Source organism: Budorcas taxicolor, chromosome 10 (genome assembly GCF_023091745.1).
Source record: "Budorcas taxicolor isolate Tak-1 chromosome 10, Takin1.1, whole genome shotgun sequence".
Lineage (NCBI taxonomy): Eukaryota > Metazoa > Chordata > Mammalia > Artiodactyla > Bovidae > Budorcas > Budorcas taxicolor.
This window is the reverse complement of record NC_068919.1, coordinates 54481260-54504909: the sequence shown is the minus strand read 5'-3', so window position 1 is coordinate 54504909 and position 23650 is coordinate 54481260. Positions and strand designations below refer to the sequence as shown.

The following is a 23650-nucleotide window of genomic DNA, read 5'->3' as shown; positions in this document are numbered from 1 at the left end:
ATTGATTCGTCAAATCCAACAACATGGTATATCTTTTCATCTGTTTGTGTCATTTCTTATTTATTTCATCATTGTTTTGTAGCTTTTGAAGTATAGGTCTTTTGTCTCCTTAGGTAGGTTTATCCTTAGATATTTTATTCTTTTTGATGCATTTGTGAATGGAATTATGTCTTTAATTTCTGTTTTTGACCTTTCATTATTCATGTTAGAAATGCAACAGATTTCTTTGTTTTGAATCCTGCAAGTTCACCTAATTCATTGATGAGCTCTAGTACTTTTCTGGTAGCATCTTTAGGATTTTCTAAGTATAATGTCATGTCAGCTGCAAACAGTGACAGTTTTACTACTTTTCCAATTTGTATTCCTTTCTTTCTTTTCCTTCTCTCATTGCCATGGCTAGGACTTCCAAAACTATGTTGGAAAAAAGTAGCAAGAGTGGACATCCTTGTCTTGTCCCTGATCTTAGAGGAAATGTTTTCACCTTTTCACCTTTGACTTTGACGTTGGGTGTAAGTTTGTTATACATGGTCTTTGTTATATTGAGGTATAGTCCCTCTATGCTTACTTTCTGGAGAGTTTTCATCATAAATGGGTGCTGAATTTTGTCAGGTTTTTTTTTTTTTTTCTTCATCTATTGAGATGGTTATATGGTTTTTAGTCTTTAATTTGTTAATGTGGTGTATCACACTTACTGATTTGCAGATACTAAAAAATCCTTGCATCCCTGGGATAAATCCCACTTCTTTGTGGTGTATGATCCTTCTAATGTATTGTTGCCTTTGGTTTGCTAGTATTTTGTTGAGAATTTTTGAATCTATATTCATCAGTGATATTGACCTGTAGTTTTCTTTTTTGTAGTGTCTTTGTCTTTGGTATCAAGGTAATGATGGCCTCATAGAATGAGTTTGGGAGTGATCTTTTTTGTAATATTTTGAAAAGGATAGGTGTTAACTCTTCTGGAAACATTTTATAGAATTTTTCTGTGAATCCATCTGGTTTTGAACTTTAGTGTGAATTTTTAAATCACAGTTTCAATTTCTATGCTTGGATTGTCTATTAATATTTTCTATTTCTTCCTGGTTCAGTCTTGGAACATTGTATCTTTCTAAGAATTTGTTCATTTCTTCTAGGTCATCCCTTTCATTAGCATATAGTTGCTTGTAGTATTCTCTTTTAATCCTTTGTATTTCTGTGGTGTCAGTTGTAACTTTTCCTTTCTAATTTCTAATTTTATTAATTTGAGCTCTCTCCTTTTTTTCTTGATTAGGCTAGCTAAAAGTTTATCAATTTTGTTTATCTTTTCTAAGAACCAAGTTTTAATTTACCTTTCTTATTGTTTTCATCATCACTGTTTCAATTTTTTCTGCTCTGATCTTTATGATTTCTTTTGTTCTACTATCTTTGGCTTTGGTTTGTTATTCCTTCTCTAGTTGCTTTAGGTGTAAATTGTTTATTTGTAATTTTCTTATTTCCTGAGGTAAGAATGTATTGCTGCAAACTTCCCCTTTCAAACTGCTTTTGCTGGATTCCTTAGGTTTCGGATTGTCATGGTTTCATTTTTATATATCTCAAGGTATTTTATATTTTAATTTCTTCAGTGATCCATTGATTGTTTAGTAGCATATTGTGTAGCCTCCAGGTGTTGTTTTTTTTTTTTTAATAGATTTTTCATAGAGTTGATTTCAAATCTCTTAACATTGTGGTCAGAAAAGATGCTTGATATGATTTAAATTTTCTTAAATTGAATGAGGCTTACTTTGTGGCCCAGCATGTGATTAATTCTGAAGAACATCTAGTACACTTAGTATATTCTGTTGCTCTTGTATGGAATTCTCTATAAATATCAGTTGTCGATGTTGTCTCTTCTGTCATTTAAGGCCTGGGTTTCCTTATTGATTTTCTTTCTGGATGATCTGTTCATTGATGAAAGTGGGTTGTTATTTATAAAATTCCCACTATTACTGTGTAGAAGTAAGAAGTCAGTAGACTTCTTCTTTTATGGCTATTAGTTTTTACCTTATATTTTGGGGTGCTCCTATATTGGGTGTATGTATATTTGCAATTGTTATATCTTAGATTGATCATTTGATCATCATGTGATATCCTTCTTTGTTTCTTGTAAACAGTCTGTAAAGTCTATTTTGTTTCATACGAATATTGCTACTCCAGGTTTCTTTTGATTTCCATTTGCATGGAATATATTTTTACATACCCCACTTTCAGTCAGTATCTGTCCCTAGAATTGAAGTGGGTTTCTTGTAGATAGCATAGGTGCAGGTCTTGTTTTTGTATCCACTCAGCCGATCTGTCTTTTGGTTGGAGCATTTACATTTAAGGTAATTATAGATACTTGTGTTATTATTGCCACTTTGTTCATTGTTCTGGATTTATTTTGTAGGTCCTTTTTCTTCCCTTCCTCTTTTATTCTTTTGTGATTTGATGACTGACTTTAGCATCGTATTTGGATTTCTTTTTCATTTTTGTTTTGTATATCTAATGTAGCTTTTTGGTTTGAAGTTACCATGAGGTTTTGATATAGCAATCTATATATAAACAAAATTGCTTTTTAAGTTGCTGTTCTCTTAATTTCAAATGCATTTCCAATATTCTGCATTTGTACTTTTCTCATTAATACTGATTATGTTATCATATTTGTGTTTGGATGATTTTCTGCCTTTATGTTTGCATTTACTGGTGAGATTTTCTATTCATTATTTTCTTGTTTTTGGTTGTGGCCTTTCTTTTCTAACTGGAGAATGTCCGTTAGCATTTGTTGCAAAACTGGCCTGGTGGTTCTGAAGTTTCGTTTCTTTTATTTTTCTGTAAAGCTTTTGATTTCTCTGTGAATCCAAATTAGAGCCTTCCTTGGTAGAGTATTTTTGTTTTTAGGTTCTTCCCTTTCATCACTTTAAATATATTGTGCCAATCCCTTCTGGTCTGTAGAGTTTCTGCTGAAAAAAATCAGGTTATATCATTTTGGAAATTCCCTTGTATGTTATGTTGCTTTCCCTTGTTAATTTTATTATTTTCTCTTTGGTTTTAATTTTTTTCGACTTGATTACCATGTCTCTCAACATGTTTCTCTTTGGGTTTTCCCTGCCTGGAACTCTGTGCTTCCTGGACTTGGGTTTATGTTTCCTTTCCTATGTTAGGAAAGTTTTCAGCAGTCATCTCTTCAAGTGTTTTCTCAGGTCCTTTCTGTCTCTTTTCTCATTTTGACCCTGCCATACTGAGAATAGTGGTGCACTTAATGTTGTCCCAGAGGTCTCTGAGACTGTCCTTATTTCTGTAAATTCTTTTTTATTCATTGTGTTCTGCAGCAGTGGTTTCCGCCATTTACTCTAGCTCACTCGTTTTTCTGCTTTGTGTATTCTGCTATTGATTCCTTATAGTGTTTTTCATGTCAGTTATTATTCATCTCCATTTGTTTGTTCTTTGGATCTTCTAGCTCTTTGTTAAACATTTCTTGTATCTTCTCAATATGTGCCTTTCTTTCCTCAATATTTGGGATCATCTTTCCTATCATTACTCTGATTTTTTTTTTTTCCCCCAGGTAGATAGCCTGCCTTCAGTTCACTTGGTTGCTTTTCTGGAGTTTCCTCTTGTTCCTTCATCTGGACGCATTTCTTCTGCTGTCTCATTGTGCGTAACTTTCTGTGATTGTAGTGCTCATTCCTCAGGCTGTAAGGTTATAGCTGTTCTTGCTTCTCCTGCCTGCCTCTTGGTGGATAAGGCTGGTCCATGGGGCCTGTGCTGGCTTCTGGTGGGAGGAACTGGGTCCTGCCCACTGGTAATCAGAGCTTGGCCTGGGCCTTCTGGTGGACAGGGCCATGTCAAGGGCTATGTTTATTGAGCAGCTGTGGGCTCAGGAAGACTTTAGTTAGCCTCCCGTCTGAGGAGTGGGGCTGTTTTCCCACCCTATTGGCTGTTTGGTCTGAATCATTTCAGCCTGATGGATGGGCCAGGTTTCGGTGAGAAAATGGTGACCTTCTGGAGGGCTCTTGTCAATGAGTACTCTTCAGAACTACTGCCACCAGTATCTTTCTCACTGCAGAAAGCCTCACCCCATCCCACCCACGAACCTCTGCTGGAGACCCTTCAATTCCAGCAGGTAAATCTGTCTCAGGCTTTCATGAACTCACTACCTTTTCTCCCGGGGCCTGGTGCACATGAAATCTTGTGCATGCCTTCCAAGAGTAGAGTTTCTGTTTCTCTCAGACCTGTGGAATTCCTTTGATCAAATCTTACTGTTCTCCAAAGCCAGATATTCTGATGATTCTTCTTTCTGATCACGGCCTCCAGGCTAGGGTGCCTGATGTGGGTGTTGGAAATTTCAATCCTGTGGGAGAACCTCTGTGATATAGCTATTTTCTAGTTTGTGGGTCTCCCACCTGGTAGATGTGGGGTTTGACTTTATTGTGATTGCACCCCTTCTATCACCTCATTGTGGCTTTTTCTTTATTATTGGATACAGGGGAGATATATATATATGTTTTCTTCTCAGCAGTTCTTTGTAGTTTTGGTATTCTGGTGAGAGGGGGAGAACTCAAGTCTTTCTACTCTGCCATCATGTTTACACCTCCATTTTAGTAACTGGTGTTTTTTATTTCCTTGATAGCAATATGTCCTCTCTTATTCACTAAATTCTTACATATAAGGGTATATTACTTAGCTATACTTTATGTTTTACTAATCTTTTATTCTATTTTTGCCAGGATAATATTTTAGTTGTTATAGACTTTAATATGTGTGTAATCCATCCTCATTAATAGCCTTTAAAAAAACTTATATGTCAAACAAACAAACAAAAAACTTTCATGTTTTTACTTGTTTGTTAACCTAGTTACACTTAAAATAGGATAATTTCAAGTTACAACAACTTGTAATTGGGATTTAACTATTAAATCTGTAAATCTGTTAGAAAATAATTCATCCTCCTTATACCAAAAAATGAAATAATAGTTTTAAAACAGATTTTTAAATATTTCAGTAAAGTGGTATAGCTTATGTAAGGTTGTGCAAATGTTTATTAGACATCTCTTGTGTTTCAGGAGTGTAATGGGAGTTTAAAAAGTTAAACTATCACTGAGGTATTGTCTAGGATTTCATGTAAAGAAACTGAAAAAAGTTGAGGATTAGCCAAGGGGAATATGCCCTGTGTAGTACTTATGTATATCTTCCCTGGTGGCTCAGACGGTAAAGTGTCTGCCTGCAATGCGGGAGACCCGGGTTCAATCCCTGGGTCAGGAAGATCCCCTGGAGAAGGCAATGGCAACCAATCCAGTACTCTTGCCTGCAAAATTCAATGGACAGAGGAGCCTTGTAGGCTACAGTCCATGGGGTCGCAAAGAGTCGGACACGACTGTATGACTCCACATCAGTACTTATGTATAAATGAATCCCTGAAAAGTGTTAAGTTTCCAGGAAAGGGGTTATGTTTCAACTGAGTTTTGGAGACTGAGAGGCAGTTAGCTGGATAAAGAAAGTGATAACTTGTTTTAGGGGAAAGAAACTGAAAATGCAAAGACTCACATTTAAAAGAGCATGGGATGAAAACTAAATGGCAAAAATTTACTTGTGGCCAAAGTATAGGGTGTGAATCAGGACTGGTGAGCCATGAATTTGCAGTAGACAGAGATCTCATTTTCTCAAGTGGGCAATGGGTGAAATTGGTGGGTTTTTAAAAGAGAATGGAGAGAATCATATTTGTATTTTAGAAAGGTTTTAAAGGGATAAGAAAGGAGTCAAAGTGAACAAAATTGGTTAATTGATAATTAATAAAAATATGTATTCAGTGAAAATATGAATGAACACTGAATGAAACCCTGAATGAAAAGTTAATGAATTACTACAGTTAGCAGCTGAAAAATAATAACTTTGGTAAGATTACCCTTATTCAGTCAGATGATCAATATAGAAGCCAGTTAGAATGGGGGACTATTTCAAAATACTGGATATTTGAAATCAGGCTTAATGTCATTGTTTCCCAAACTAGCTATTGCTAGTTAGTAGGAAATACCTTAATGTTGTTATTTGATGTGTTGGTTATTTATTCATTTGCTACCTACTTGATTAATCATAATAGTTTTCCACGTGGTTTGACTTGTTTTCAGAGTATAATACTATAATTCTGAAAAATAAAAACTTTGTATTTTATCTTTCAGCATTTATGTTCTTTATTTCTGTTTTACTCTATTGGTTAGGATTTATGGAAATGAATTAAAATATTGTAGTGGACATTTTTGCCTTTTAATAACAGGGATGCCCTAATATTTTACACTTAAGTTGATTCTGAGAGACATTTTTCAGCATATGAAAATTAACTCATTCCAGGCTAAGTAGGTTAAAAACTATTTGGAAGGTTTTGAAATTTTATCAAATAGCTGGTATGCTCCTACTTAAATGCAGATGTATATTTTATGATCAGTTGATGTCATTTTATAGTAGTCAATGTTTTTTAAGTCATGCTTTAAAAAATCATCATGGCTATAATATATTATTCTTCTGATACAGTACTGAATTTTATTTTCTATATTTTGTGAAGTATTTAAAATATTTATGGCCATATTGCTTTATTACTTTATATTGTGCCTACTGTGCTTTGTATTCAAAGATATAACCATAGGATAGTGTAAAATCTTCAAAATATTATACAAAACTATTTAGTTATGTTAACTGGTTCATATTTAATGGGTCAAGAAAACAAATAATTTCAGATTATTATCAATAAAAATCATCATTAAATTACATGTCCTCGAGCAAATCTTTCTCTCTCTGGGACTCATCTGTGAAAATAAGGGGTCTGAGATACAAAAATTGTAAGGTCACTCCAGTTCTAGCTTTCTGAAAACTTGTATTCATATGGAAATCCCTTTGGCTTTATGCTAAAAAACAGTAACACTGTGTAAGTTAGAAATGGACCATGCTATGGTCCATGCTATGACCCTTGAAAATTTAGACTTGAGTTTCAAAAAGAATCAAAAAATTTGAAAAATCACAAGTCCATCGTTATCTACTTGGGCCCATGAGCAGTTGAAACTGAGAAATACTGACTTTGTGATTTTATCCTAAGTTATACTGGAGAACCATGGACCAACCATCCCTCACTGTTTTGTTCAACTTACTTGAAACGTTGAATCCAAAGGGCAGCAGATGGGGAATCAGAAGCCCTGGATTTATACCACTCGGTCACTTGGTGGTTTGGGGATCTTAAGTAATTTAACACCTTCAGGCATCAGAGTTCTTAGTTGCAAGGTGAAATATACTTAATCTTTTAGTTCTAAAGTTCTATGATATGAGAAGCAATAAATAATCCCATAATAAAAATTCTTTAATTTATATAGTCACTTGGGGTTTACTTTCACATATATTGATCTTAATTGAGCCTCTTCACAAAGTTTGGAGGCAAAAAAACGAAGTATTAGTGACTTTATTTCAGAGTTAGGTCTAGACTCCAGACCATTTGTAGTTTGCCCAGTGTGCTTAGCAAGTGGCGGAGTCCCAGCTGGAGCCTAGGCATTCTGATACTTCAACTGTTCTTTTCTTTTTATGACATATTGTCTTTCGTTAAGCTCTGTAATCACCCTTTGATACTTTTCAAGCATTCTGGCACATTTTCCAACTCTTTAAATTGCAGGGACCAGCTATCCTTCTTCCCTTGGGGTTCATTTATAATTTTAAACTATATAACATTAACACTTTGTTCATGTATATGTTTAAATGATTTCTTGAAAAGCCATCTAACATTTATTCCTTCTTTTCCTGATTCTCTTTCAGATAGCAGTTCTGTGGATGAAAAGGTTTTAAATCATACTTTTTCTTCCCTCCTGAGGGATCTTGTCTTTTTGTACATGTTTGTTTGTGACATATTAGACCTGTTTTGGTTCTTCCGTTTTAGTTGTGAACTGTGCATGTTATCCCAGCTTTCCATTCATTGGTTGTCCTTTAAGTGTGCCCCAATCTGTTGCTTTTATGAAGAGATTACACCTTGCCAGCTTTGCTTACTATAGCTTACACTTGCCAACCTAGGGGTCTGCTACGGTCAAATGCAGCATCTGTTGTTAAGTCTGGCAAATCATGATCTCTCTGACTGATTCATGATCTTCACTGCACATACCAAGTTTTAAGGGCAAATGGTATTGGAATATGATATTTTCCTTGACTCTGCCAGTGCTTTTGTTTGAATGCTGACAGCTAATTTCAAAACCTCCACCCATAAAACCACAGTAGCTTTGACTTGGAGCTGACCCTGCTTAGCATCTGTCATACTAGGTGTTACGTGTCTAGTGCAGTTGATGCGTGTTCCAAATTCATGTGTACGTAGCTATAGAATGCTAAAAGTCTGTTTCTTTTGTTTCTCTCCATTTTCATTTAAGGCTCAGATAGTAAGTGGCAATGATTTGGATGCTTCCAAATTCTCTGCACTACAGGCATTTGGTGGGTGAGTACATTCATAACTTTCCTAATTCATTCCATTCATCAATGTGCTCTCAACATAGGGATTTTGAGTGCAGAATCTTTCATGATGGTATAATTAGCTTGCCTTGCTGTTGCTTTCTTCTTGCAGTAAAAAAGTTTTATAGTGCTTTTTAAAAAGTATATAGATTTGTGTATGTTTAAGTTTAATTATGAATAAATATATCTGTATATAAAGAAGAAAATTGAAATCACCTAGCCAGAATTGATCATTCCATAGACAATACATAACCATATAATTTTAATTACTAGTACAGTTAATACAGTGTTTTAATCTGCTTGTTTGCACTTACTGATGTTTGCATGACAATATCTTTCTATTTCAATAAGTCAATCAATGTAATCATTTTCTGCAATTGCATTTTATGGGTGTATAAAAGTATTAAAATGTGACCACAAAATAATGTGTTAATTATATTTTCTATTTAGTTATATTAATTATATTTTCTGTATAAAACACTTAAACAACAAAGATCTGCTTTAATGCCCCTAAAGATACAATTTGGCTCATGTGTTGTTAGGCCTTTTTCTGTGTGCTTGCATATACATGCATATCTATATATATATATATATGTTGTATATGTTTTTATAGAATAAATAGTTTTGTATATCCCTGTGCATTGAACATAAATGCCAACATATGGGCATTCTATAAATAAGCAGTAATTTAGTGTTGATTTAATAGTGGGTATCATTATAGTTATTTCATAAATAATGACTCATTTGTTCCTTACAATGGCTCTATGAGGTAAGTACTATTTTGACCACCATTTTATACATGAGAAAGCTGATATCAGTTAAAAAAAAAAAAAAAAAAAACCTTTCTCTCCATACAGCTAGTAAAGTAGCCAAGTGAGTGTTCAAACCCAGTTAGTTCCAGAGTCTGTGATCTTAATCAGTAATACTACCCTTCATCTTCAACTTGTGGGTTTCTTTTTCCTTACCTTTTCTTTTTTACTACTTGACAACACATTAGTACTTTGGAAAACTTTCCACTTCATTATTTATATGTAATGGAAATATTTCAAAACATTTGTGTAATATTTGTTCATTCTTCTATTAGTTTTTCCAGGATATTTCTAAGCATCATTATTGTAAATGATACTAGAACAGACGTATAATCAGTTTTCAAAGTGTAGTGTGTGGACCAAAGCTTATGCAGAGTATAGATAAATTGTTTTTTAATTTATTGCAATTTGAACACATCTGTGTATAATAGAAATAGAAGCAAAATTTAGATATATGTTTTAGGTTGGGGCAAAGAAATAGTCTCAGTTATGTTTTATAGTATTTTCATTCCTTTAAAATGAATCTTGTTAAATAACATTCACATGCTATTTACTGTAACCCATATGAAAATTTTTGTTTCAATTTTAAAGCTCCTACATAGTAAAATCATTTTTATTTGGATTTTTCAAATAAGTAACTAAGATATTTGTTATGTATACAGACTTTTTGATGCCCTTTATATACATGAGGAATTGCATTTATATTGGAATATCACAGTAATTTAAATATATTATGAAAACCAACTGTGGCAAAAGCCCACTATGGATTAGTTATAGAAAATTCAGATAGTAAATGGATTATCATCTCCTCACTAAATCATATACACTTTGTTTAATTACTAAAAAGTGACGGTATGACACATCAAGTAGAAGTATTTATCTTAGAAAATAAGTTGAATTTCAATTTAATTTTGGGAAAAAAAATGGATGTCGTGGTCTTAGAGGCTTACCTGAGTTTATGATATTACAGTTCTTGCAGTTCCTACCTTCCTGTGGCATTCATCATTTAATAACAATTTGCTTTCCTATCTCATGTCTGAATATCCACTTTTATCATTGTCAGTGCAAAAGAGTTAATCTACCTAAATGTTTTGTTAAGTTTCTGCTGTGTAAATGTCTAGCTACAATAGGTCATGTTTGCATTTTGATCCTTTCCACATTATTTTTCCAGAAACTTTCTCCTTCATGCATTTAGCAAGGGATTTTGGAATTCTGGTGGTATGGGAAAGGGGTGATAATTTTTAATCATCAGAAAGAGAATTTTCTGTTACCTGAAAGCAGATTCCTCCTGAAGAACTTGAAGAATATGTTTAAATGCAAATTTTCAGTCAAATTGTCTTCCAGAAATATTTGTTTCTTATTTTACTTTCCCTGCTGCTGCTAAGTCACTTCAGTCGTGTCTGACTCTGTGCGACCCCACAGACAGCAGCCCACCAGGGCATCCCCATCCCTGGGATTCTCCAGGCAAGAACACTGGAGTGGGTTGCCATTTCCTTCTCCAATTTACTTTCCCTATAAGTATTTAAATATATATTTTAATAAAGCAAATTGTAGCTATAATTCTCAATATTAAAATTTCTATTGTCCTGGGAAACTGAGACTGGAGCAGACTTTGAAAACAAGGAGTCGTTACTGTTTCATGACAACGGTGCTACATCCTTCACCCCTCTGCCTTCAGCATTCCTAGTCAGTTCAGAGCCAGACCACAGCCTTCCTTCCCTCTCACATCTCAAGTGTCAATAAAAAGCACAGTCTATATACAGTGAAACCAGGTAACGTAGTTAACAATACTGCTAATTTATACTCATCTCTCTGTACAATTCCTATAAGTGTTGCTGGAAAAAACATGCCAAAGTTTTATTTTTCCTATCTGTCACAGTATATTTCAGACAGGTTCTGGGAGAAAAATTGGGAGAGAGAAAAGATGGACAGAAAAAGAGAGAAGGATGTAAAGATGCTTGTTTCAGTGAAATCATACATTTAACATTTTACATTATAGTACTTTTGTGAGTCGGGTAGCATTTGTCATAATGTAAGCTAAGGGCCTTACCAAGATGCAAAAATACAAGACCTATTGGGAGAAAACCATCTCAGATAAAGTGGAGAAACAACAGGGGTAGGCAGGAAGTGCCTTGAACCATGATGCAGGTCTGATACCCTGGGGAAAGAGAAGAAGGAAGGAAAACTAGGCATGAGAAGCCTTAAACTGACTGCAGTAAAACCACATGAGACTACAGTGAAGTGTCAGTCAGTGGGGAGTCCCAAAGAACAGGCTGGCTGTGTTAGAAGTCCCACCTTGAGCATCCGTGGCTGGTCTGTTATGCCCATTCCTTGGGTGGCAGCAGCTTGGGGAGAGAGTGGCCTGGGTGAATAAATGCTGCAGTTGGTTCTGGAGGTGTGCTAACTGAAGGCTGTCATCCAGCTACTCCTAAAAGATTTCTCTGAGGAATATCTGAGTGATACATGCCCGTGGCTGCCTGGCATCTGATAATTTGACATTATTTGAATGTCAGTTTGATGCCACTTCTTTAATCAGTGACAGTGAAGGTACATAAGTACCTTCATGAATCACTTTCAGAGTTAGACTGCCACTCCCTTGGGGCTTTAACTGCATTACTTAAGTTCGCTTTTCCCTCGATGTTTGTAGCCAGTTTTATTTTTAATTTTTTTGAAGTTTAGTTGATTTACGATGTGTGTGTTTCAGGTGCACAACAAAGTGAATCAGTTAAGCATATGCATGTAGTAGTTTTATTCATTGCATACTGGGGAGCATTTCAAGGCCTCTCTCTATAATTTTTTCTTTCTAGTCTAGAGGTACCAGTCGTGTCTTCACCAAAATTCAGGAAAGTCTATAAAACAGTGATGAGAGTAGTGGAAAAACATGTACTTTGAGAGAAGAGAGACTCATAAATTTTGTTCCCTTCCTTTTTCAGTCACCAAAGTTATCATGATAGTTCTCATGGAAATAAGTTCTCTGAATCTATGGTAAGAAAGATTTATATTCTGTCTGTGCTTCTGAGCTATGCTATAGTCACTCTCCTTAAACCCAGGAAACTGGTGATTGCTTTCCAACCACTACTAGGATTATTGAACCTGTTAGAAAAGAGGTGATGTTGCAAGAAGTAAGAAAAAGAGGAAATGGAGACATATTATTGAAGAGCAGTATCATCTCTATATGTCAAATAGAAAAAGATTAGCTTCTGTGTTGACCTCCCTTTCAAACAGATAAAATTGCTATATATATGTATGAAATAAGTGCAGAGATTTCCAAGGTTCAGTTATTGTCATGAACTTAGTGAATGTGAACAAGTCAATCATTAGTCAGAATTCTGAACAGTTATTTTGTATTTAAGTTTACTTTGACTAAAGTCATGATTTTTGTTGTAGCTGTTACAGCAGACACAAATAGGTTGTAAAATATATGGATATAACAGGTTTAATATACTGTTTCATGTTTGTCATAGTTCTCACATTGCGTTTATATTCTCTATAAAGGTGAGGATCCTATATTCTGTCCTCATGCCTTCTTTCCCACTGCTAGTCTTGACCTCCATGTTTTGTCTGGTGTGAAATCAGTCACTTAACACAGAAGCTAAGATTGTTCTTACTCTTAAGGAGCTCTTAACCCATCTTGTCTCATAGCAGCAGTCTTTACCCTGGTAACTGATAATTTTTTTTTTTCCTGTCTAGCCCATAAATTAAATTCTTCTGTGCCCCCTTAGGTAATTTCCTTTCTGCTAAAGGAAAAGGCCAGAAATTCTCCTAAGCCTAGACAACAGTTCTTTCTACTGCTATAAACCTTTCGCTGGGTCAGTGGTTCATCATGCATAAACATCTTTGCACGCTCTCAACCAGGTTTGTCAAGTACCAAGAAAATGACAGCCTTCACATAACTTTGCTTCACTCACAATAGCAAATTATTCTTTGGGGCAAAATAGAAGCCTTTTTATTCACTTTCCAATTATTTGTTTTCATGCAAGAACTCCTTTTCCTCCCAGGGGATTTGGTAGAGGCGAGCACTATAGATTTAGGGAGAACTGAGTTAAGATTAGGGACTGTTAATTGTTATATGGGTTATCAGATGCAAACATATCTACTTCCATAATTCATAGTTGTACAGCAGCAATTCAATCACCATGCCTATACTTTTTTCAACTTGGATTGCCATCAAACCTCATTTTGGTTTTCAATACATTTTATCTAGGCAATTACAAGGTTATCTTCTAACTCATCTTCCTGCATCAATTTATTTTTCCACATTAATTCCAGTCTGTATGTGGTTAAAGACTAATCTTAAAGTGAAAGTGGCTCAGTCATGTCCGACTCTTTGCGACCCTGTGGACTGTTAGTCCATCAAATTCTCCAGGCCAGAATACTGGAGTGGGTAGCCTTCCCCTTGTCCATGGGATCTTCCCAGCTCAGGGATCAAACCCAGGTCTCCCACATTGCAAGTGGATTCTTTACCAGCTGAGCCACAAGGGAAGCCCATCTCCTTAAAGCACAGTCCTTTTATACTGAAATATGTCTAACGGCTCCTCATTTCTGCAATATAAAGTTGGCTGTTTGTACATGGCTTTGAGTGTCCTTCCTGATTTCTGTTTCTCTCTTTTTACAACAAAGTAGTATTACTCCCTTTTCTATGTTCTTACATGTCATTCCTATGACATATATTAATTTCTTAAGTTACATAACCTTCACAAGATTCATATCCTTGATGAGTTGGTTTTAAGCTCTCTAAAGGCACAGAGCCGGCCGTTTGTTATCTGGGTTTCCTTCTATAAAGTTGATGATAGTGTCTTGCCCATTTAGGACCTCATTCATAAGTTGATTTTGGTTTAGAATGACAGTCTCTTAGATCATTGGTTAGAATTATTTTTTAAGAGACTTGGGTCTACCATATTTTAAGAAAAAGAATTCTTGAAATAACTGTGGATTGAGGAGGAGACACATATGAGAAGTACTGAGTTTTAAAAGAAACTTAAACATCTCTCAAACTCGATGTTACTGAGCTCTTAACAGGAAAAAAAAAATCACCAGGTGATTTTTCTCATAGAAGATATAACCCGTTGATTAGGAGGCTGCTTTGCTTTGGATTATGAATCTTCTTTTCTATTTTGGAGTAATGTTTAAAGATTCTGCTGAGAAAATTTATAAAATATTACTACTATAATTATGCTAAGATAAATTTTATCCTTTCTATCAGAAAACCTCACCTCTTTAGAATACTCTAGATAGAAATTCACACTGTATTAAAGATTTCCTCTAGTAAACTCCATACTTGAAAGGAGAATTTTTCTGATTAATCATTGAATGATCTTTTTCACCCTGTTCTTTATAAAAGTAATAAAGGGAGTCATCTTGCTTAATCCATTATAGAATGAATGAAACCTGGCATCTCATAACTAATGTCAGACATAGTCATGACAGTACATAGTTATATCAGCTAGAAAATAATCTCATGTGAGTCTGGGGTCCTCTAGTGCTCAGCAGTCTGCCTGCAGTCCTCCTGCCAAGGAGACACATTATATTTTACAAGCAAGATCTAGCCTAGACAGAGAACCTCTTAGCTAGGAAAGCCAACATCAGTAAGGCTATCAACTTTCTAAAACTCATTTATCAAAAAATGATTACTAAGCCATAGTTTCCTGTGGCAAAAACAAAGCAAAACAAAAAACACCAAAAAACCCTCTGCCTATCTAACTTTGACCTACCACCAGCTGTCAGTTTCCTAGTTCATGCTGAGCCGAAATGCTTCATTAGACTCATAAATTCCTTAATATTGCCATTGAGAAAATCTTGGTTATTAGAGAGTCCATTTTTATGTTAGCCACAAAGGCCAGCCACTAGGCCGACTCCTTCAATGTATGGAAAACCACCAGGTTTAACTACAAAACACCAGGACCACATCCTTAGACTCAGTTAATAGGAAATATATGTTAACATAACATCTGTGGAAGGAAGATTTGTTATTGACTGCAGTCTGAACCAGATTTATAGACACCATAGTTTTCTTGGAGTAAGTTATAAATAATTTTCTTCCAGGTATATTTTTTCCTACTTAGATGTTGGCAAATAATTCATAGAACTCATTCACAGGATTAAGAAAATGAAATTGTTACCTCATTACTACTAGCTTATAGTTCACAAAGTTAGAGATTGATACCTTTTTCATCTGGCCTAGTTTGTAGCTTAACATTTTTTCTGACTCAGTAGTAGACTACAAATGCAGAAGGACACTCAATCCAGGGATACTGTGTAAGACTCTCAAATCTGGTAATAATTTTAGTGAAAAGATTCCTCCATCCACAAAAGACCTGATGTCCACTCTAAATGAGACCATTTTCTGTGCTGATAAAGCAGTGCAGAGAGTATTCCTCAGCCAGATTACACTTGTATTATTGTTCATAAGAATATCCAACTTCAGGATCATTCTGGGTTGCAGGTTTTCACTCATCACATACCTTTTTCTATGGCTCAACGGGTAAAGAAGTCACCTGCAATTCAGGAGACACAGGAGACATGGGTTCAGTCCCTGGGTCAGGAAGATCCCCTGGAGGAGGAAATGACAACCCCCTCAAGTATTCTTGCCCGGGGAATCCCATGGGTAGAGGAGCCTGCTGGTTTACAATCCATGGAGTCACAAAGAATCAGACACAACTGAGCAATAATATTAGAATATATACTCATCACATAAAGTCCACTCTCTCTGCTTTTTAAGAAAGATAGGTTTACATTTCTGATTGAGAATATGCTTATGATCCTTCATCCATATCAGCCCTGGATGCAGCCCTTCGTTCAAGGGAAGGAAACCATAGCCGCTACCAACTCTGAAACCTTCGTTTCCATAATTGTTTCACACAACACTGGTCGGCTCCTCAGAAAGGGTCTGCTTTCCCTTTTATCTTTCAGTGACTGCCAGTCCAAGGCATACCCAACAAGAAGTCTGTCTTTCCCTAGTTTCTGAAAGCCCAATCCCATCTCACTGTACTTGAGATGGTTTTTAAATAAATCCCAGATAATGCACTTTCCAAAGACTAGCTTTTGGTAAAGCCACTTCAGCTTTAGGGATTGAAGTTGCAGCCTACAACCCCCAGCCCCTGAGGCCATGTCCTTTCTCACCTTTATGACTCCCATTCAGAAATGCTTTCCTTCTTCCAGGCTCCTCATCTGAAAACCAAAATATCTTTCAAGCTGGTACTTGCCATCCTCTCTTCTAACCTCAAGTATTGCAGAAGGACCCACCTCATTAATGTAGCAGCTCTAGAGATAATCTAGCCTCAGAAAAGGAAATTCCTAGTTAAGAAACCTTAGGAGAGCATATATGTTGGAGAAAAAAATTGCTATGTAGAAGCATATTTTTCTAAAGCTTGATTTGTATTTAATTTGCTTATTGAACATTTGTGTATTACTGTCATTTTCAGTTCTTTAAAACTGATCTTTACTCTTGAGTTAAGTCTCTGGCTTGGCTTAAATTCATTAGAAAATCAATGAATCTTTAAAGATACATTAAATAGAATCAAGTTTAATGTTCAAATGCCTTCCAGTTATTTTATGTGTTTGAAAAGTAGCAAATTAAAATCACTGATAATCCTTTATGAATATAGTAATTGGGTAGTCAGTTTTAAAACAGTGCTAGTTCAGTAACTATGGAAAATATCATCTGTTACATTGAGCAGAAAAAATGGCTTGTGTTAGAAAATTACCAGTTATTAGTCAAAAAGCATTGAAAATAATGCCTCTAGGTAACATGGCAATTATGATTACCATGCAGCCTTAACCTGAGGATTCTTTCCAAACCTTAATTGATTTGACTATTGACTATATCTAACATACATAAACTATCTTAGGGGAAAAAAATGAGCTCGATCATTTTATATCCCATTAAGCTTATATTGAATGGTGTTTTAAGTATCTCAATAAATGAATACCTTACTCTATGCAGGTAGATAATACAGATTTCCTCTTACAGACAAATATTTGTTGTTGTTTAGTCTCTAAGTCATATCCAACCTTTGGGACCCTATGGATTATAGCCCACCAGGCTCCTCTGTCCATGGGATTTCCCAGGCAAGAATACTGGAGTGGGTTGTCATTTCCTTCTCCAGAGGATATTCCCAACCCAGGGATCAAACCTGTGGCTCCTGCATTGGCGGTAGGATTCTTTACTGCTGAGCCACCAGGGAAGCCCAAAGGCATACAATAGAGGAGAGCAAAAAAAAAAAAAAGGAAAGAAAAACACAGAAATAGTCACTGCTAACCAAAATGGTTTGCTTCCATAATCTCATTTGAAGTAACAAGTTTGCTTAATCCACCATATGTTCTTAAATATTGAGCAGCTTGTTAATTGAACCATAATCCTCAGATATGACCAATTCTAAATTGAAGACTAGTAGGAGGAGAAGGCAAAGGCAACCCACTCCAGTACTCTTGCCTGGAAAATCCCATGGATGGAGGAGCCTGGTAGGCTGCAGTCCATGGGGTTGCTAAGAGTTTGGCACTACTGAGCAACTTCACTTTCACTTTTCACTTTCATGCATTGGAGAAGGAAATGGCAACCCACTCCAGTATTCTTGCCTGGAGAATCCCAGGAACGGGGGAGCCTAGTGGGCTGCCATCTATGGAATTGCACAGAGTCGGACACGACTGAAGCGACTTAGCAGCAGCAGCAGCAGCAGCAGCAGCAGCAGCAGGAGTACTTCAAGGCTGTATATTGTCACCCTACTTATTTAATTTATATGCAGAGTACATCATGAGAAACGCTGGGCTGGAGGAAGCACAAACTGGAATCAAGATTGCTGGGAGAAATATCAATAACCTCAGATATGCAGATGACACCACCCTTATGGCAGAAAATGAAGAAGAACTAAAGAGCCTCTTGATGAAAGTGAAAGAGGAGAATGAAAAAGTTGGCTTAAAGCTCAACATTTAAAAAACTAAGATCATGGCATCTGGTCCCATCACTTCATGGGAAATAGATGGGAAACAGTGGAAACAGTGGCTGACTTTATTTTGGGGGGCTCCAAAATCACTGCAGATGGTGATTGCAGCCATGAAATTAAAAGAGGCTTACTCTTTGAAAGGAAAGTTATGACCAACCTAGACAGCATATTAAAAAGCAGAGACATTACTTTGCCAACAAAGGTCCATCTAGTCAAGGCTATGGTTTTTCCAGTGATCATGTATGGTTGTGAGAGTTGGACTATAAAGAAAGCTGAGTGCCAAAGAATTGCTGTTTTTGAACTGTGGTGTTGGAGAAGACTCTTGATAGTCCCTTGGACTGCAAGGAGATCCAATCAGTCCATCCTAATGGAGATCAGTCCTGGGTGTTCATTGGAAGGACTGATGTTGAAGCTGAAACTCCAATACTTTGGCCACCTGATGTGAAGAGCTGACTCATTTGAAAAGACCCTGATGCTGGGAAAGATTGAGGGCAGGAGGAGAAGGAGACGACAGAGGATGAGATGTTTGGATAGCATCACCAACTCAATGTACATGGGTCTGGGTGGACTCTGGGAGTTGGTGATGGACAGGGAGGCCTGGTGTGGTGTGGTTCATGGGGTTGCAAAGAGTTGGACACGACTGAGTGATTGAACTGAACTGAGGTAGATACTGGTCTTTATTCTTTCTTAATATTTAAAAATAATATAAAATATAGGATAAATGTAAGGAAACATTTTAGATATTTAAAAAATAGGGCTGATGTTTCAAATTCATTATAACAACAAATACTTTCCCTAGTGTTAATGTATAACAGGCCCATAGCATTATGTGTGATTTTCTTTAAACCTCATCACAACTTTTTGAGGTAGATGTTACAATTATTTTTCAAATGAGGTTACTAAGCCTTAGAGATATTTAACATGTTCAAGGTGAAATAATGATCATTAGAGCTGAGATTTGAACTAGGTTTATGTTATTCCAGGACTTGACCACTTTACTTGTATGCCAAACTAATGTAATTTGCAAATAAATGATCCTTGAGTCTACATCAGTTCTTTGTAATTATATATGTTGAACTTAATGTTACATTATGTATTGGTCTGATAAGTTTTCTAAGTAGGTGTATCAGATAAAACTTGTAGATACATTTCAAGATTCCAGGTAAGTATTTGCTAAGGTTTTCTATAGTATCCCCTAGGAATATAGAATATTTCATAATATCACTAAGATAAATTAATGATGAATTGAATGACTAAACCCAAAGTATGATAACTAATGAATCAGGTGGAATATCTTAGTGGGGTGCTTTAAGAATTGACTTTAGGCTTCCCTGGTGGCTCAAGCAGTAAAGAATCTGCCTGCTGTGCAGGAAACGGGAGACACAGTTTGGATCTCTGGGTTAGGAAGATCCCCTGGAGGAGGAATGGCAGCCTAATTCAGTATTCTTGCCTGTGAACTCCAAGGACAGAGGAGCCTGGTGGGCTACAGTCCATAGAGCCACAAAGAGTCGGACATGACTGAGCACCAGCACTGTGATTATTTTAGTTGAGCTAAACGGAAATGTAAAAGATCTGATTGTAGGATATGTGGGTGACATTGTTGGTAAAATAGTGTTATTAGGTAATGGAATTAATATCTAAGATTTTAGCATATTACAACTGAATATAGTAAGATGAAGTATAAATAGTGTATGAGTCAGGATAAACCAGGTTACTATGCAATAACTCACCATCCTTCTCAGTTTTTTTGTATTAATCAAATAAAGGTTTATTTCTTACCTGTAGTACATTTTCAATGCATATAAAACAAGGAAGGAGGATGCACTTGACAGCTGCCCAGGGAACCAGGCTGGCAAATTCTCAACACACGTTTTCATGGTTTTACTGTAAGGGAAGTAGGTAGTGACAAACTGGGCTCCTACTCTTAAAACATGTTTCCTTTCTGTTTATACTACAATGAACAAAGCAAATCATGTGGCAATGACTAGTTTAAGGGGAGGGTTGTTGTGTATTATCATATATCTGAAAGGAGAAAAGACGTAGAGTGTTTCTCAGCAGCCTAATTGTCACAATTAGGGATAGGTGAGGGCCTAGAACTCAGACTCTGTAGAAGAGAGGAAAGACAGTTTAATATTGACACATGAAGAGATTCAAAGTGTTCATTGAATCTAGTGGCAAATTAAGTCAGATTGTGATGCTAGCATGGTGAGCCTGCAGGGAAAGTCCCCATAGAGCACAGGGAAAGAAGTGCAGGATCCAAATAAGATGGAAGGCCTTGAGACATGTCCAGCTCCCTGCCTCTCAGGACTGTGCACTCAGTTCAGGGACCAACACCTGCACAGGGTGTACATAAAAGAGAAGGTTTGTAGATCAAACAAGTGTGTTGAAAAGGGACCTCAAATCACACCATATGAAAAACCAAGAGTGAGCCAGGGACACTGAACCTGAAAAAGGGAAGGTTCTGGAAAGAATGTATTCAAGGTCTTCAGATATCACTCAGTCGTGTCCGACTCTTTGCGACCCCATGGACTGTAGCCTACCAGGCTCCTCCGTCCATGGGATTCTCCAGGCAAGAGTACTGGAGTGGGTTGCCATTTCCTTCTCCAATTTAAAAGATTAGACGTGGGAAAGTGATTTAATTGTCCCAAGCTTCCCAGAGGGAAAAACGTGGATCACTGGTGAAATTATGAGTAGGTAGTCTTCTTAATATGAGGAGAAATTTCCAACAGTAAGATTTTGTGAAGAACCAAATTCTCTGTTTCCAAAGATACTTAAATAGTTTGAGTGATCACTTGTTAGAAATGTTGCAAAGGAAATGTAGGTATGAGATGCGTAATTCTTTAAAATGTCTTCCAGTTTCAAGATTCTATTACCTCCTATCCTAAGATCCTAATATAATCTTGGTATCAGACAGATGTTTCTGTGTAATGAGCCACCCTGCAATTCAGTAGCTTAAAACAATGATTAACTGATCTTGTCTGCATTCACTTATGCATGTACAGTCTGCTGGACAGGGGCTGGTTCTCACATGTCCATGGGTGTCTGACTATTATCTGGGCAACAGAGAGGAGTGGGCTATATGTCACTTTTCATCCAGCTGGCCAGGCGAAAGTTGTTCATATGGCAAAGACAGGATTCTGAGAAAACAAGTGGAAGCAGCCAGGCAACCTTAGGCCAGGATTGAAACTGACAAGCCTGCACTTTTGCTACATTCTTTTGTCCAGAAAAAGTAATAGTCAGCTCAGACTCAATGGAAAAAGACCCTGACTCTTAATGGGAGGAAAGAATTCAGGACATTTATCTGATCTACCATACTTATGTATGCCTATAATTAAGTATTATTCAAAATTACATACTTAGAATTTGAGGAAAATAGAATGTTATTTCATGTGTTTACCTTCACTTATAAAATGATATTCTCTGTACTTGGAATAATAAAAATTACCATGAAAATAGCAGAATCTAATTTTTGGCATTAAACCAATTACCTCAGCTATAATACAAGGTTAAGGGTGACTTCACTTTTCCAGTGGATAAAGTTCTCTGAAAATTTATTAAAGGAAAATATTTCTGATTTGGAGTTACCAGGAAAGATTTAATGAGGAGATGGTGTTGAATTGGGATATGAAGTTTGGTAGAATTTCAATATGTGCATATAGAAACATCAGAGCAGAAAGCAGTTCAAAAACTTAAATAGCATCACAGGCAAGAAAGTGTATGGGACAATAACATGTCATAGTATATGCAGGAGAAAAGTGGAAGATGGGTTTGAACAGGCAAGTTGAAACTGAATGCCTGACTACAGATATTAAATATATTAATCTTTTGAATAATATATCTGTAACTTTGAATTTCTGTGTCTTGTGAAAATGACTCAGTTGTTCTGGGAACATAGCGGTTGAACAATAACTACTAGGTGATGACAATGAGGGGAAGAAACTATGAGTTTATATTCAGAAGCCTTTACAGTTTTCATTAACATCGCAGACTCATCTGCCAAAAGTACAAGAAACTTAACTTTTAGATGTATGTTAGTCTTTAGAAGCAAGTGCACTCAGGCATGGCAGACCTGTCTTTTGCTTGGAGTGCTTTTACATAACTCTGTCAGCCATGATAAACATCACTGCAAATCCTGCTCGTTATCTTGATGATTAGGTCCCGCGTAGGAAAGGCCAAAGCAGAGATGGATAGAAGCCTCTGCTGCTCAGAATGGTCTGAGTGTAAGTCTTTTCACGTAGTGTCCCATCATCCACCTTACCAACTTAACGTAGAAATATTCCTTCAGGAAGCAGCACTTGAAATACTTGTTCCAGGTGACAACTACAGAATCTCATGTTTCAGAGGAATCCCCAAGTTTAATAAGATGCATGTATTTGTATCACGTACCGTAAGTCCCCTACATATGAACGAGTTCCATTCTGAGAGTGAATTCCTAAGTCCATTTTTTTGTAAGTCCAACAAAGTTAGCCTAGGAGCCCGACCAACACAATCAACTATATTGCGCTTTACTGTAACAGGTTTCTAGTACTTCTCATACAATTAATGCATAACACACACACACAAAATAAAACATTTTTAATCTCACAGTACAGGACCTGGAAAGGTACAGTAGTGCAGTGCAGCGACGAGCACACAGGGGTTGGCCCAGAGGGAATGGGTAAGAAGAATTACTGATTGGAGGAGGGAGAGAAGGTGGGGGATAGTAGAGCAGAAGGATCATCAGCAATAGGAGATGGAGGACAAGCTGCAGTTTCACTCTAGTCTGATGTTGATGGCACAGGTTCTGATTCCTTGCTGGATTCAATTCTATCTACCCTGTTGGAAAAAATGATCCATTGATGTCTGGGTAGTAGCCCTTTATTCCTCTTCATAGATGACACAGTAGCACTGGATTGCATTCTGAATGGCTGCTGCAACCTTCTTGTACCGCTCTACATTTGGATTCCTCGAAAACAGTGCTTCCTCAAATAAACTAACTTGCATGATTGGGCCTGTGAACACAGTCTCACATCTTTGAAAGTTCACAACTTAAAGTTTCGTATGTAGGGGACTCACTGTATAGAAAGTTAAAAAAAAAAATGGAGACATAAAATTCCTTCTGAAAATGCAAATTACTCCAAGTATACCATGGGAGAAGTACAGTGTTCTTTATAAGCTTCACATAGGTAAAAAACAGAAATGTCAGAAGTGAGGAAATATAGTTGGCCTTTGAGTTTGTCTCATTGGAAATGTAAGTGCTTAGGAGTTTAAAAAAAAAAAAGTGGGCTGAAAATATTTGCTATAGCTATCTTTTGCTGGATATGGGGATTTGGGGTTTTTTGATTTACATATTTCCTTTTCTCTATATGTTCTATATATTTTTTATTTTTCTATAATATATATATTAATTCTACATTTAAAAGTACAGGAAGTACCAAAGCAATGAATGAAACCACAGATTATTATACA

The 23650-nt window shown here is 36.4% G+C and overlaps 1 protein-coding gene across 1 annotated transcript in view; it reads left to right on the top strand.

The window, feature by feature from the left end:
* The window catches only part of UNC13C (unc-13 homolog C), a 655255-nt gene that overhangs the window by 131796 nt on the left and 499809 nt on the right, over nt 1-23650 (top strand). Inside the window, exons 2-3 of the mRNA XM_052646337.1 lie at nt 7777-7799; nt 8376-8440. Coding sequence (XP_052502297.1) covers nt 7777-7799; nt 8376-8440 — 88 coding nt within the window. The remainder of the gene's footprint in view (nt 1-7776; nt 7800-8375; nt 8441-23650) is intronic.